Source organism: Lagenorhynchus albirostris, chromosome 9 (genome assembly GCF_949774975.1).
Source record: "Lagenorhynchus albirostris chromosome 9, mLagAlb1.1, whole genome shotgun sequence".
Taxonomy (NCBI): Eukaryota; Metazoa; Chordata; class Mammalia; order Artiodactyla; family Delphinidae; genus Lagenorhynchus; species Lagenorhynchus albirostris.
The window spans coordinates 12699178-12713118 of NC_083103.1; the positions used below are offsets into that span (position 1 = coordinate 12699178).

The following is a 13941-nucleotide window of genomic DNA, read 5'->3' on the forward strand; positions in this document are numbered from 1 at the left end:
TCAGGTGTACAGCAAAGTGAATCAGTTATACATATACATATATCCACTCTTTTATTTTTAGATTCTTTTCCCATATAGGCCATTACAGAGTATTGAGTAGAGTTCCCCGTGCTATACAGCAGGTCCTTATTAGTTACCTATTTTATGTATAATATGTGTGTATTATGTGTGTATATGTCAGTCCAAATCTCCCAATTTGTCCCTTCCCCCACTTATCCTCTGGTAACCATAAGTTTGTTTTCTACATCCGTGATTCTACTTCTGTTTTGTAAATAAGTTCATTTGTACCCCTTTTTTTTTATTCCACATATAAGCGGTATCATATGATATTTGTCTTTCTGTGTCTGACTTCATTCAATATGATGGTCCATCCATGTTGCTGCAAATGGCATTATTTTTATGGCTGAGTAATATTCTTTTTTTTTTTTTGAAAAGTTAAAAATTCCTTAATTTTTTATTCCTGGTACCACTACCACAATTTACAGGGCAGTATACCTGATGTAATGAAAAGAAAAAGAAAAAGACAAAGCTACAACAGATAAAAGACCTCAGGAATGTACATCTAATTGACACTACATTGCATTAATCAATAGCTGCACTTTTTGCAAACTGTGGCTATGACAGTCCTGAACAAGAAGGGTTTCCTGTTTAAGCTGCAGTAACTTTTCTGACTATGGATCATCGTTCCTTCTGTGGCAGATTTTTACAGTTCCTCTAATGCATTTGGGACGACTGTCTCAAAGTAACCTGCAGCTTTCCTGACAACTCCTCGCTCTCTCTCCTGCTAAGAACTGTAGCCCTTTTCTTCTGAATTTTTAGAACCTTCTGCTACCATATCCACCACTTCCACCACCAGATCCATAACCACCTCCAAAATTTCCTCCTTCATTGTAACCATCATATCCTCCACCACCGCCACCATATCCACCACCTTGGTTTCCATATCCTGGTCCACCACCACCATAGCCTCCTCTACTACTGTAACCAGGACCACCACCATAGTTACCACCGTCGCCTCCAAATCCATTATATCCACCATCACCTCTTCCATAACTACCTCTGCTGTCACCACCTCCACCACCATACCCTCCTCTTCCACCAAAGTTTCCACCACGGCCAAAGTTACCTCCACCACCTCCAAAGTTTCCTCCACGACCCATAAAGTTGCCAGATCCACCTCCACGACCTCTTTGTGATCCAGCAGATTGCATTTCTTGTTTAGAAAGGGCCTTTTTCACTTCACAATTATGCCCATTAATAGTGTGGTATTTCTGAACAACAATTTTATCAACTGTATCATGATCATCAAAAGTTACAAAAGCAAATCCTCTCTTTTTTCCACTCTGCCTGTCTTCCATAACTTCTATGGTTTCAATCTTGCCATACTTTTCAAAGTAGTCTCTCAAATTATATTCTTCTGTATCTTCTTTAATACCACCAACAAAAATTTTCTTCACTGTTAGATGGGCACCAGGCTTTACAGAATCCTCTCTAGAAACAGCTCTCTTTGGTTCCACTACACGCCCATCAACCTTGTGTGGTCGAGCACACATTGCTGCATCCACCTCTTCAACACAAGAGTAAGTAACAAAACCAAAGCCCCTGGAACGTTTTGTTTGCGGGTCTCTCATCACCACACAATCTGTAAGTGTGCCCCATTTCTCAAAATGTTCTCTTAAGCTATCATCTGTAGTTTCAAAGCTCAGACCACCAATAAACAGTTTTCTCAACTGTTCTGGTTCCTTTGGATCATGACCCTCCATTTTGAGACTGGACTCGCCTCTTCCAACTCGAGTTCAATATCAGTAATATTCTTTTTTATGGCTGAGTAATATTCCATTGTATATATATACCACATCTTCTTTATCCATTCCTCTGTTGATGGACTTTAGGTTGCTTCCATGTCCTGGCTATTGTAAATAGTGCTGCAGTAAACATTGGGGTGCATGTATCATTTCAAATTAAGGTTTTCTCCAGATGTATGCCCAGGAGTGAGATTGCTGGGTCATATGGTAGTTTTATTGTTAATTTATAAGGAGCCTCCATACTGTTCTCCATAGTGGCTGCACCAACTGACATTCCCAGCAACAATGTAGGAGGGTTCCCTGTTCTCCATACCCTCTCTATATTGTTTGTAGACTTTTTGATGATGGCCATTCTGACTGGTGTGAGGTGATACCTCACTGTAGTTTTGATTTGCATTTCTTTAATGATTAGTGATGTTGAGCATCCTTTCACGTGTTTGTTGGCAATCTGTATATCTTCTTTGGAAAAATGTCTGTTTAGGTCTTCTGCCCATTTCTGGATAGGGTTATTTGTGTTCTTGATACTGAGCTGCATAAGCTGCTTATAAATTTTGGAGATTAATCCTTTGTCAGTTGCTTCATTTGCAAATATTTTCTCACATTCTGAGGGTTGTCTTTTCATCTTATGGTTTCCTTTCTGTGCAAAAACTTTTAAGTTTCATTAGGTCCCATTTGTTTATTTTTGTTTTTATTTCCATTTCTGTAGGAGGTGGGTCAAAAAGGATCTTGCTCTGATTTATGTCACAGACTGTTCTGCCTATGTTTTCCTGCAAGAGCTTTATAGTGTCTGGCCTTACATTTAGGTCTTTAATCCATTTTGAGTTTATTTTTGATATGATGTTAGGAAGTGTTCTAATTTCATTCTTTTACATGTAGCTGTCCAGTTTTCCCAGCACCACTTATTGAAGAGGCTGTCTTTTCTCCATTGTATGCTCTCGCCTCCTTTGTCAAAGATAAGGTGACCATATGTGCGTGGCTTTAGCTCTGGGCTTTCTATCCTGTTCCATTGATCACTATTTCTGTTTTTGTGCCAGTACCATACTGTCTTTTTTTTTTTTACATCTTTATTGGGGTATAATTGCTTTACAATGGTGCGTTAGTTTCTACTTTACAACAAAGTGAATCAGTTATACATATACATATGTTCCCATATCTCTTCCCTCTTGCATCTCCCTCCCTCCCACCCTCCCTATCCCACCCCTCCAGGCGGTCACAAAGCACCGAGCTGATCTCCCTGTGCTATGCGGCTGCTTCCCACTAGCTATCTACCTTACGTTTGGTAGTGTATATATGTCCTTGCCTCTCTCTTTGTCACAACTCACCCTTCCCCCTCCCCATATCCTCAAGTCCGTTCTCTAGTAGGTCTGTGTCTTTATTCCTGTCTTACCCCTAGGTTCTTCATGACCTTTTTTTTCCCTTAAATTCCATATATATGTGTTAGCATACGGTATTTGTCTTTCTCTTTCTGACTTACTTCACTCTGTATGACAGACTCTAGGTCTATCCACCTCATTACAAATAGCTCAATTTCGTTTCTTTTTATGGCTGAGTAATAGTCCATTGTATATATGTGCCACATCCATTCATCCGACGATGGGCACTTAGCTTGTTTCCATCTCCGGGCTATTGTAAATAGAGCTGCAATGAACATTTTGGTACATGACTCTTTTTGAATTATGGTTTTATCAGGGTATATGCCCAGTAGTGGGATTGCTGGGTCATATGGTAGTTCTATTTGTAGTTTTTTGTTTGTTTGTTTGTTTGTTTTGCACTATGCGGGCCTCTCACTGTTGTGGCCTCTCCCGTTGCGGAGCACAGGCTCCGGACGCGCAGGCCCAGCGGCCATGGCTCACGGGCCCAGCTGCTCCGCGGCATGTGGGATCTTCCTGGACCAGGGCACGAACCCGTATCCCCTGCATCGGCAGGTGGACTCTCAACAACTGCGCCACCAGGGAAGCCCTATTTGTAGTTTTTTAAGGAAACTATACTGTCCCTTCCTCCATACTTCCTTCCTCCATACTGTTCTCCATAGTGGCTTGCACCAGCAGTGCAAGAGTGTTCCCTTTTCTCCACACCCTCTCCAGCATTTATTGTTTCTAGATTTTTTGATGATGGCCATTCTGACTGGTGTGAGATGATATCTCACTGTAGTTTTGATTTGCATTTCTCTAATCATTAATGATGTTGAGCATTCTTTCATGTGTTTGTTGGCAGTCTGTATATCTTCTTTGGAGAAATGTCTATTTAGGTCTTCTGCCCATTTTTGGATGGGGTTGTTTGTTTTTTTGTTATTGAGCTGCATGAGCTGCTTGTAAATTTTGGAAATTAATCCTTTGTCAGTTGCTTCATTTGCAAATATTTTCTCCCATTCTGAGGGTTGTCTTTTGGTCTTGTTTATGGTTTCCTTTGCTGTGCAAAAGCTTTGAAGTTTCATTAGGTCCCATTTGTTTATTTTTGTTTTTATTTCCATTTCTCTGGGAGGTGGGTAAAAAGGATCTTGCTGTGATTTATGTCATAGAGTGTTCTGCCTGTGTTTTCCTCTAAGAGTTTGATAGTTTCTGGCCCTACATTTAGGTCTTCAATCCATTTTGAGCTTATTTTTGTGTATGGTGTTAGGGAGTGATCTAATCTCATACTTTTACATGTACCTGTCCAATTTTCCCAGCACCACTTACTGAAGAGGCTGTCCTTTCTCCACTGTACATTCCTGCCTCCTTTATCAAAGATAAGGTGACCATATGTGCGTGGGTTTATCTCTGGGCTTTCTATCCTGTTCCATTGATCTATCTTTCTGTTTTTGTGCCAGTACCATACTGTCTTGATTACTGTAGCTTTGTAGTATAGTCTGAAGCCAGGGAGCCTGATTCCTCCAGCTCCGTTTTTCGTTCTCCAGATTGCTTTGGCTCTTCGGGGTCTTTTGTGTTTCCATACAGATTGTGAAATTTTTTGTTCTAGTTTTGTGGAAAATGCCATTTGTAGTTTGATAGGGAGTGCATTGAATCTGTGGATTGTTTTGGGTAGTAGAGTCATTTTCACAATCTTGGATTCTTCCATTCCAAGAACATGGTATATCTTTCCATCTGTTTGTATCATCTTTAAGTTCTTTCATCAGTGCCTTATCATTTTCCTCATATAGATCTTTTGTCTCCTTAGGTAGGATTCTTCCTAGGTATTTTATTCTTCTCGTTGCAGTGGTAAATGGGAGTGTTTCCTGAATTTCTCTTTCAGATTTTTCATCATTAGTGTACAGGAATGCAAGAGATTTCTGTGCATTAATTTTGTATCCTAGTACTTTACCAAATTCATTGATTAGCTCTAGTAGTTTTCTGGTAGCATCTTTAGGATTCTGTATGTATAATATCATATCATCTGCAAACAGTGTCAACTTTACTTCTTTTCCAATTTGGATTCCTTTTATTTCTTTTTCTTCTATGATTGCTGTGGCTAAAACTTCCAAAACTATGTTGAATAATAGTAGTGAGAGTGGACAACCTTGTCTTGTTCCTGATCTTAAAGGAAATGGTTTCAGTTTTTCACCATTGAGAATGATATTGGCTGTGGGTATGTCATATATGGCCTTTATTATGTTGAGATAAGTTCCCTTTATGCCTACTTTCTGGAGGATTTTTATCATAAATGTGTGTTGAATTTTGTCAAAAGCTTCTTCTGCATCTATTGAGATGATCATATGGTTTTTCTTCTTCAATTTGTTAATATGGTTTATCACATTGATTGATTTGCGTATATTGAAGAATCCTTGCATTCCTGGGATATACCCCACTTGATTATCATATATGATCCTTTTAATGTGCTGTTGGATTCTGTTTGCTAGTATTTCATTGAGGATTTTTGCATCTACGTTCATCAGTGATATTGGCCTGTAGTTTTCTTTCTTCATGACGTCTTTGTCTGGTTTTGCTATCAGGGTGATGGTGGCCTCGTAGAATGAGTTTGGGAGTGTTCCTCCCTCTGCTATATTTTGGAAGAGTTTAGGAAGGATAGGTGTTAACTTTTCTCTAAATGTTTGATAGAATTTGCCTGTGAAGCCATCTGGTCCTGGGCTTTTGTTTGTTGGAAGATTTTTAATCACAGTCTCAATTTCAGTGCTTGTGATTGGTCTGTTTATATTTTCTATTTCTTCCTGGTTCAGTCTCAGAAGGTTGTGCTTTTCTAAGAATTTGTCCATTTCTTCCAAGTTGTCCATTTTATTGGCATATAGTTGCTTGTAGTAATCTCTCATGATCCTTTGTATTTCTGTTGTGTCAGTTGTTACTTCTCCTTTTTCATTTCTAATTCTATTGATTTGACCCTTCACCCGTTTTTTCTTGATGAGTCTGGCTAATGGTTTATCAATTTTGTTTATGTTCTCAAAGAACCAGCTTTTAGTTTTATTGATCTTTGCTATCGTTTCCTTCATTTCTTTTTCATTTATTTCTGATCTGAACTTTATGATTTCTTTCCTTCTGCTAACTTTGGGGGGTTTTTGTTCTTCTTTCTCTAATTTCTTTAGGTGTAAGGTTAGGTTGTTTATTTGAGATGTTTCTTGTTTCTTGAGGTAGGATTGTATTGCTATAAACTTCCCTCTTAGAACTGCTTTTGCTGCATCCCATAGATATTGGGTGGTCGTGTTTTCATTGTCATTTGTTTTTAGGTATTTTTTTATTTCCTCTTTGATTTCTTCAGTGATCTCTTGGTTATTAAGTAGTGTATTGTTTAGCCTCCATGTGTTTATATGTTTTACAGATTTTTTTCCTGTAATTGATATCGAGTCTCATAGCATTGTGGTTGGAAAAGATACTTGATACGATTTCAGTTTTTTTGTTATTTTTTTTTTGCAGTACGCGGGCCTCTCACTGTTGTGGCCTCTCCCATCACGGAGCACATGCTCCGGACGCACAGGCTCAGCGGCCATGGCTCACGGGCCCAGCCGCTCCACGGCACGTGGGATCTTCCCAGAGCGGGGCACGAGCCCGTGTCCCCTGCATCAGCAGGTGGACTCTCAACCACTGTGCCACAAGGGAAGCCCACGATTTCAGTTTTCTTAAATTTACGTAGGCTTGATTTGTGACCCAAGATGTGATGTAGCTTGGAGAGTGTTCCGTGACCACTTGAGAAGAAAGTGTATTCTGTTATTTTTGGATGGAATGTCCTATAAATGACAGTTAAGTCCATCTTGTTTAATGTATCATTTAAAGCTTGTGTTTCCTTATTTATTTTCATTTTGGATGATCTGTCCATTGGTGAAAGTGGGGTGTTAAAGTGCCCTACTATTATTGTGTTACTGTCGATTTCCCCTTTTATGCTGTTAGCATTTGCTTTATGTATTGAGGTGCTCCTATGTTGGGTGCATAAATATTTACAATTGTTGTATCTTATTCTTGGATTGATCCTTTGATCGTTATGTAGTGTCTTTCTTTGTCTCTTGGAATAGTCTTTATTTTAAAGTCTATTTTGTCTGATATGAGAATTGCTACTTACTCCAGCTTTCTTTTGATTTCCTTTTGCATGGAATATCTTTTTCCATCCCCTCGCTTTCAGTCTGTATGTGTCCCTAGGTCTGAAGTGGGTCTCTTGTAGGCAGCATATATATGGGTCTTGTTTTTGTATCCATTCAGCCAGTCTGTGTTTTTGGTGGGAGCATTTAATCCATTTACATTTAAGGTAATTATCAATATGTATGTTCCTATTACTATTTTCTTAATTGTTTTGGGTTTGCTATTGTAGGTCTTTTCCTTGTCTTGTGTTTCCTGCCTAGAGAAGTTCCTTTAGCATTTGTTGTAAAGCTGGTTTGGTGGTGCTGAATTCTCTTAGCTTTTGCTTGACTGTAACGGTTTTAATTTCTCTGTCAAATATGAATGAGATCCTTGCTGGGTAGAGTAATCTTGGTTGTTGGTTTTTCCCTTTCATCAGTTTAAATATGTCCTGCCACTCCCTTCTGGCTTGCAGAGTTTCTGCTGAAAGATCAGCTGTTAACCTTATGGGGATTCCCTTGTATGTTATTTGTTGTTTTTCCCTTGCTGCCTTTAATATTTTTTCTTTGTATTTAATTTTTGATAGTTTGATTAATATGTGTCTTGGGGCTTCCCTGATGGCGCAGTGGTTGAGAGTCCGCCTGCCGATGCAGGGGACGCGGGTTCGTGCCCCGGTCTGGGAGGATCCCATGTGCCGTGGAACGGCTGGGCCTGTGAGCCATGGCCGCTGGGCCTGCGCGTCCGGAGCCTGTGCTCTGCAGCGGGAGAGGCCACAGCAGTGAGAGGCCCTCGTACCGCAAAAAAAAAAAAAAAAAATGTGTCTTGGCGTGTTTCTCCTTGAATTTATCCTGTATGGGACTCTCTATGCTTCCTGGACTTGATTGACTATTTCCTTTCCCATATTAGGGAAGTTTTCAACTATAACTCTTCAAATATTTTCTCAGTTCCTTTCTTTTTCTCTTCTTCTTCTGGGACCCCTATCATTCAAATGTTGGTGCATTTAATGTTGTCCCAGAGGTCTCTAAGAGTGTCCTCAATTCTTTTCATTCTTTTTTCTTTATTCTGCTCTACGGTAGTTATTTCCACTATTTTATCTTCCAGGTCACTTATCCGTTCTTCTGCCTCAGTTATTTTGCTATTGATTCCTTCTAGAGAATTTTAATTTCATTTATTGTGTTGTTCATCCTTGTGTGTTTGCTCTTTAGTTCTTCTAGGTCCTTGTTAAACGTTTCTTGTATTTTCTCCATGGTATTTCCAAGATTTTGGATCATCTTTACTATCATTACTCTGAATTCTTTTTCAGGTAGACTGCCTATTTCCTCTTCATTTGTTTGGTCTGGTGGGTTTTTACCTTGCTTCTTCATCTGCTGTGTGTTTTTCTGCCTTCTCATTTTGCTTAACTTACTGTGTTTGGGGTCTCCTTTTCGCAGGCTGCAGGTTCATAGTTCCCGTTGTTTTTGGTGTCTGTCCCCAGTGGCTAAGGTTGGTTCAGTGGGTTGTGTAGGCTTCCTGGTGGAGGGGACTGGTGCCTGTGTTCTGATGGATGAGGCTGGGTCTTGTCTTCCTAGTGGGCAGGACTGCGTCCGGTGGTGTGTTTTGAGGTGTCTGTGACCTTATTATGATTTTAGGCAGCCTCTTTGGTAATGGGTGGGGTTGTGTTCCTGTCTTGCTAGTTGTTTGGCATAGGGTGTCCAGCGCTGTAGCTTGCTGGTTATTGAGTGGAGCTGGATCTTAGCATTGAGATGGAGATCTCTGGGAGAGTTTTCGCCGTTTCACATTACATGGAGCTGGGAGGTCTCTGGTGGACCAATGTCCTGAAGTTGGCTCTCCCACCTCAGGGGCACAGGCCTGACACCCGGCCAGAGCACCAAGACCCTCTCAGTCACACGGCTTTTGGGAAGTCTGAGGTCTTCTGCCAGCCTTCAGTAGGAGTTCTCTAGGAGCTGTTCCACATGTAGATATATTTCTTATGTATTTGTGGGGAGGAGGGTGATCTCCACGTCTTACTCCTCTGCCATCTTGAAGGTCTCACCCCTAAGGTACTTTTCAAAACATAAACCACTCCTTTGAGGAAAGAAGTTGGTTTTCATTGACCCAGTAGGTAATTTTCTTTGTTCACTTGCTTAATTTATTCTAATGACTCTCAGACACAGTGACCCACTACAGTGAAAGTCAGGAAACCTGGTTCCATCTGCCACTTGCTGATCATGAGTCACTGGGGAAAGTGCTAGACCTCTCTGAGCTGAATATTTATTTTCCCTCGAAACTCTGGAACTCCACACTCCAGAGGCCCTCCTTTCGATGTGCTGCCTCTCCCCTTCTGCGCAGGTCCTAAGAAGAAAAAATTTTTTAAAAATTTTATTGAAGTTTAATTGACTTATAAGGTCATGTTTCAAATGTATAGCCCAGTGATTCAGTTATATATATATACATATATATATATATATGTATATATATGTATATATATAAAATCTTTTTCAGATTCTCAGAAACGTTTACTTTTTTTTTTTTTTTTTTTGCGGTACGCGGGCCTCTCACTGTTGTGGCCTCTCCCGTTGTGGAGCACAGGCTCCGGACGCACAGGCTCAGCGGCCATGGCTCACGGGCCCAGCCACTCCGCGGCATGTGGGATCTTCCCGGACCGGGGCACGAACCCGTGTCCCCTGCATCGGCAGGCGGACTCCCAACCACTGCGCCACCAGGGAAGCCCAGCCCTACTATTTTTTAATCATAGTTTGAGTTGATTGAGTTGATTGAGTTGATTGATTGAGTTGATCTTTGAGTTTTTGATGCAAGTACAATCTTTAGCCTTCATTTTATGAAGGATTTTCAGAAGTGGAGACTTTTATGATTGCTGGAACACTCATGTCTCTGCTTAAGACTGCTGATAAACAACTGGGTGTTTCTTATTTTCTCACTTTCCTCTTATAATATTCATTCATTGTATATTCATTAATATGCAATGAATATATTGTATATGAATATGTATAGCATATATTCATATGCTAAGTATAGTGCTTGGTGTTAGAGATATAGTGATGAGCAAATGGAGACACTCAGAGCTCACAGACTAGTGAGGAAGTTAAAGATAGAACCAGGCAATTGCATAGCACTTGGTCCCTCTGGGAACACTTAACCCCAACCTGGAAGTTCAGTGAGGGTTTCCAAGAGAAGTTGGCACAGAAGCTGAAATCTGAAGGATGAGTTAGAAGTGATCCAATTGAAAGGATCAAAGCAAAGTATTCCAGTTAGAGGAAACAGAAAAAGAACAAGATATGTTTGGGTAACCATGAAGCCTTCAACATGAAAGAAAAGAGATGAAGCTGAAGATACAAGGATTGGCTCAGTGTCTTAACTGGGGACAGAACTGCCCTTAGGGTGTTTGGAAATTGTTGGGGGGCACATTTTGAGTTGGCACAATAGCTGAGAAGTCTTAAGGTCATCTGTTCCTACCCTGTAGAAGTGGGGTTTTTTGGGTTTTTTGTTTGTTTGTTTCGCTGCATTGGGGCTTCATTGCTGTGTGTGGGCTTTCTCTAGTTGCGGTGAGCAGGGGGCTATTCTTTGTTGTGGTGTGCGGGCTTCTCATTGCAGTGACTTCTCTTGTTGCGGAGCACAGGCTCTAGGCACGCGGGCTCAGTAGTTGTGGCTTATAGGCTCTGGAGTGCAGGCTCAGTAGTTGTGACACACAGGCTTAGTTGCTCCACAGCATGTGGGATCTTCCTGGACCAGGGCTCATACCTGTGTCCCCTGCATTGGCAGGCAGATTCTTAACCACTGCGCCACCAGGGAAGCCCCCATTTTTCAATTGGATTGTTTTTTTGCTGTTAAGTTGTATGAGTTCTTTATATATTTTGGATGTTAGCCACTTATCAGATATATGATTTGCAAATATTTTCTCTCATTCAGAAAGTTGCCTTTTGGGAATTTCCTGGTGGTGCAGTGGTTAGGACTCTGCACTTTCACTGCCAGGGCCTGGGTTTGATGCCTAGTTGGGGAACTAGGATCCTGCATGCCATGTGGTATGGCCAAATTAAAAGAATAAAGGGTTGCCTTTTCATTTTGCTGATGGTTTATTTTGCTATGCAGAAGCTTTTTAGTTTGATTTAGTTCCACTTTTTTACACTTTTGTTGCTTTTGCTTTTGTAGTCAGATTCAAAAACTCATCACCAAGACCTGTGTCAAGGAGCTTACTGCCTGTGTTTTCTTCTAGAAGTATTATGGTTTCAGGTCTTACATTCAAGTCATTAATTCATTTTGAATTAATTTTTGTGTGTGGTATAAGATAGTGGCCCCGTTTTATTCTTTTGCATATGGCTGTCCAGTTTTCCCAACACCATTTATTGGCGAGACTGTCCTTTCCCCATTGTATGTTCTTGCCTTCTTTGTCATAAATTAATTGACCACAGATGCATGGGTTTATTTCTGGGTTCTCTATTCTTTGTTTTATTTTATTTTATTTTTTTGCCGCGCCACATGGCATGCGGGATCTTAGTTCCCTGACCAGGGATCAAACCAGTTCCCCCTGCAGTGGAAGCACAGAATCCTAACCACTGGACCACCAGGGAATTCCCTGGGCTCTCTGTTCTGTTCCCTTGATCTATGTATCTTTTTATGCAGATATCATATTGCCTTAATAACTATAGCTTTGTAATAGAGTTTGAAATCAGGGAGCATGGTGACTCTAACTTTGTTCTTCTTTGTCAAGGTTGCTTTGGCTATTGGGGATCTTTAATGGTTCCATATAAAATTTGGGATTGTTTGCTTTACTTTTGTGAAAAATGCCACTGGAATTTTGATAGAGACTGCATTGAATCTGTAAATTGCTTTAGGTAGTATGGACATTTTAATAATATTGGTTCTTCCAACCTTGAGCACAGAGTATCTTTCCATTTATTTGTGTCTTCTTCAATATCATTCATTAATGTCTTATAGTTCTTGTTTAAATTTATTCCTAGGTATTTTACTCTTTTTGATGCAATGGTAAATGGGAATGTTTTCTTAATTTCTCTCTGAGAGTTCATTATTAGTGTATAGAAATGCACCGATTTTTGTGTATTGATTTTGTATTTTGCAACTTTACTGAATTTGTTATTAGGTCCAACAGTTTTTTGATAGAGTCTTTAGGGTTTTCTGTATATAATATGTGTCAGTGGCAGTTTTAGTTCTTCCTTTCCAATTTGAATACCTTTTATTTCTTTTTCTTGCCTAATTGCTCTGGCTAGGACTTCCAGTACTATGTTGAATAAAGTGGTGGGAGTGGGCATCCTTGTCGTGTTCCTGATCTTAGAGGAAAAGCTTTCAGCTTTTCACCGTTGAGTATGGTGTTAGCTGTGGGCTTGACATATGTGGCTTTTATTATGTTGAGGTAGTCCCTCTATACCCATTTTGTTGAGAGTTTTTGTGATAAATGGATGTTGAATTTTGTCAGATGCTTTTTCTTCATGTATGGAAATAATCATATGATTTTTATCCTTCCTTTTGTTAATGTGATATATCACATTGACTGATTTGCAAATGTTGAACCATCCTTGCATCCCTGGAGTAAATCCCACTGATCATGGTGTGTGATTCTTTTGATGTACTGTTGAATTTAAGTTGTGTCTTTATATATGCCCTTGGCTTTCATCACTGGCTACTGTACTTAAAATGATATTGAGAAGTCACCCAAGTGTCATATGAGAAATCTTTCAGAATTGAGTGTTAATGAAAAAACCTTGTTTCTTCTGAAGAAACTGATATACTTATATCTCTATATTAATAAAAAATATGTAGCTGAGCATATTTTCCTGACCGGGAGCTCAGGGACAAATTTTGAAGAGTTGATGAAACGACTATATTGACCTTTCTGCCTTATTTTTAGGTCTTCTATTTAAAGTTTATACTTTTGGGGCTTCCCTGGCGGTCCAGTGGTTAAGACTTCACCTTCCAATGCTGGGGGTGTGGATTCGATCCCTGGTCGGAGAGCTAATATCCCACATGCCTAGTGGCAAAAAAAAACATAAAACAGAAGCAATATTGTAACAAATTCAATAAAGACTTTTAAAATGGTCCACATCAAAAAAATCTAAAAAAATAAAGTTGATACTTCTGTTGTATATGCTTTTTGTTAAAAATTTCTCCATAGTCTTTATAGAAAGAAGCAAGACATAATTAATTAACAAACACACTGGAAACTTAGGGTGGGAATTTGGTTTGATTCCACCCTACTAGCCATTTGAATAATCATTATTATGATTTCATGTCAGTCTCATAAAGTGCCTTTTGTATTATTTCTTTTTTTTTTGTATTATTTCTTATTTTGTACTTTTTAATGTCTTCTTTCAGAATGGGTTCCACCTCAACCAGAATATTTCTATCAACCTACAGGAAATGAAAAGGCACCAAAAATTGTAGGAGAAGAAAAAGGCACAGTTGTCTATCAGTTAGATTCAGGTATTGTCATCACACTGAACAGTGAGTGATTAATCATGACCAAATTACAATAAATATATTTTCTATAATAAAAGTGATTTTCAAAAAGTCATGTTTTAGTGATGAAGAAACTGTCTTTTCCAGACCAACCTGAGTGGGAGCCCTGAAATTCATGACCAATCAGTTTTAAATTTTCAATCGTTTTTTTAAAATGTTATTATGTTTTCTTAATAGTTCTGAGTCCTTTTTATAGC

The 13941-nt window shown here is 39.5% G+C and overlaps 2 protein-coding genes across 6 annotated transcripts in view; one reads left to right on the forward strand and one right to left on the reverse strand.

Annotated features, from left to right (window-relative positions):
- The window catches only part of AGBL2 (AGBL carboxypeptidase 2), a 44868-nt gene that overhangs the window by 7095 nt on the left and 23832 nt on the right, over positions 1 to 13941 (forward strand). For 3 of the 5 annotated variants that reach the window (XM_060159142.1, XM_060159144.1, XM_060159146.1), the window contains one exon: positions 13601 to 13729. In XM_060159142.1, the coding sequence (XP_060015125.1) occupies positions 13601 to 13729 (129 nt within the window). The remainder of the gene's footprint in view (positions 1 to 13600; positions 13730 to 13941) is intronic. The other 2 variants (XM_060159143.1, XM_060159145.1) reach the window with 1 other exon arrangement.
- LOC132525798 (heterogeneous nuclear ribonucleoprotein A3-like) lies at positions 540 to 1795 on the reverse strand. Its single transcript, XM_060159147.1, has one exon. The coding sequence runs from the start codon at positions 1761 to 1763 to the stop codon at positions 816 to 818; it is 948 nt and encodes a 315-aa protein (XP_060015130.1). The 5' UTR covers positions 1764 to 1795; the 3' UTR covers positions 540 to 815.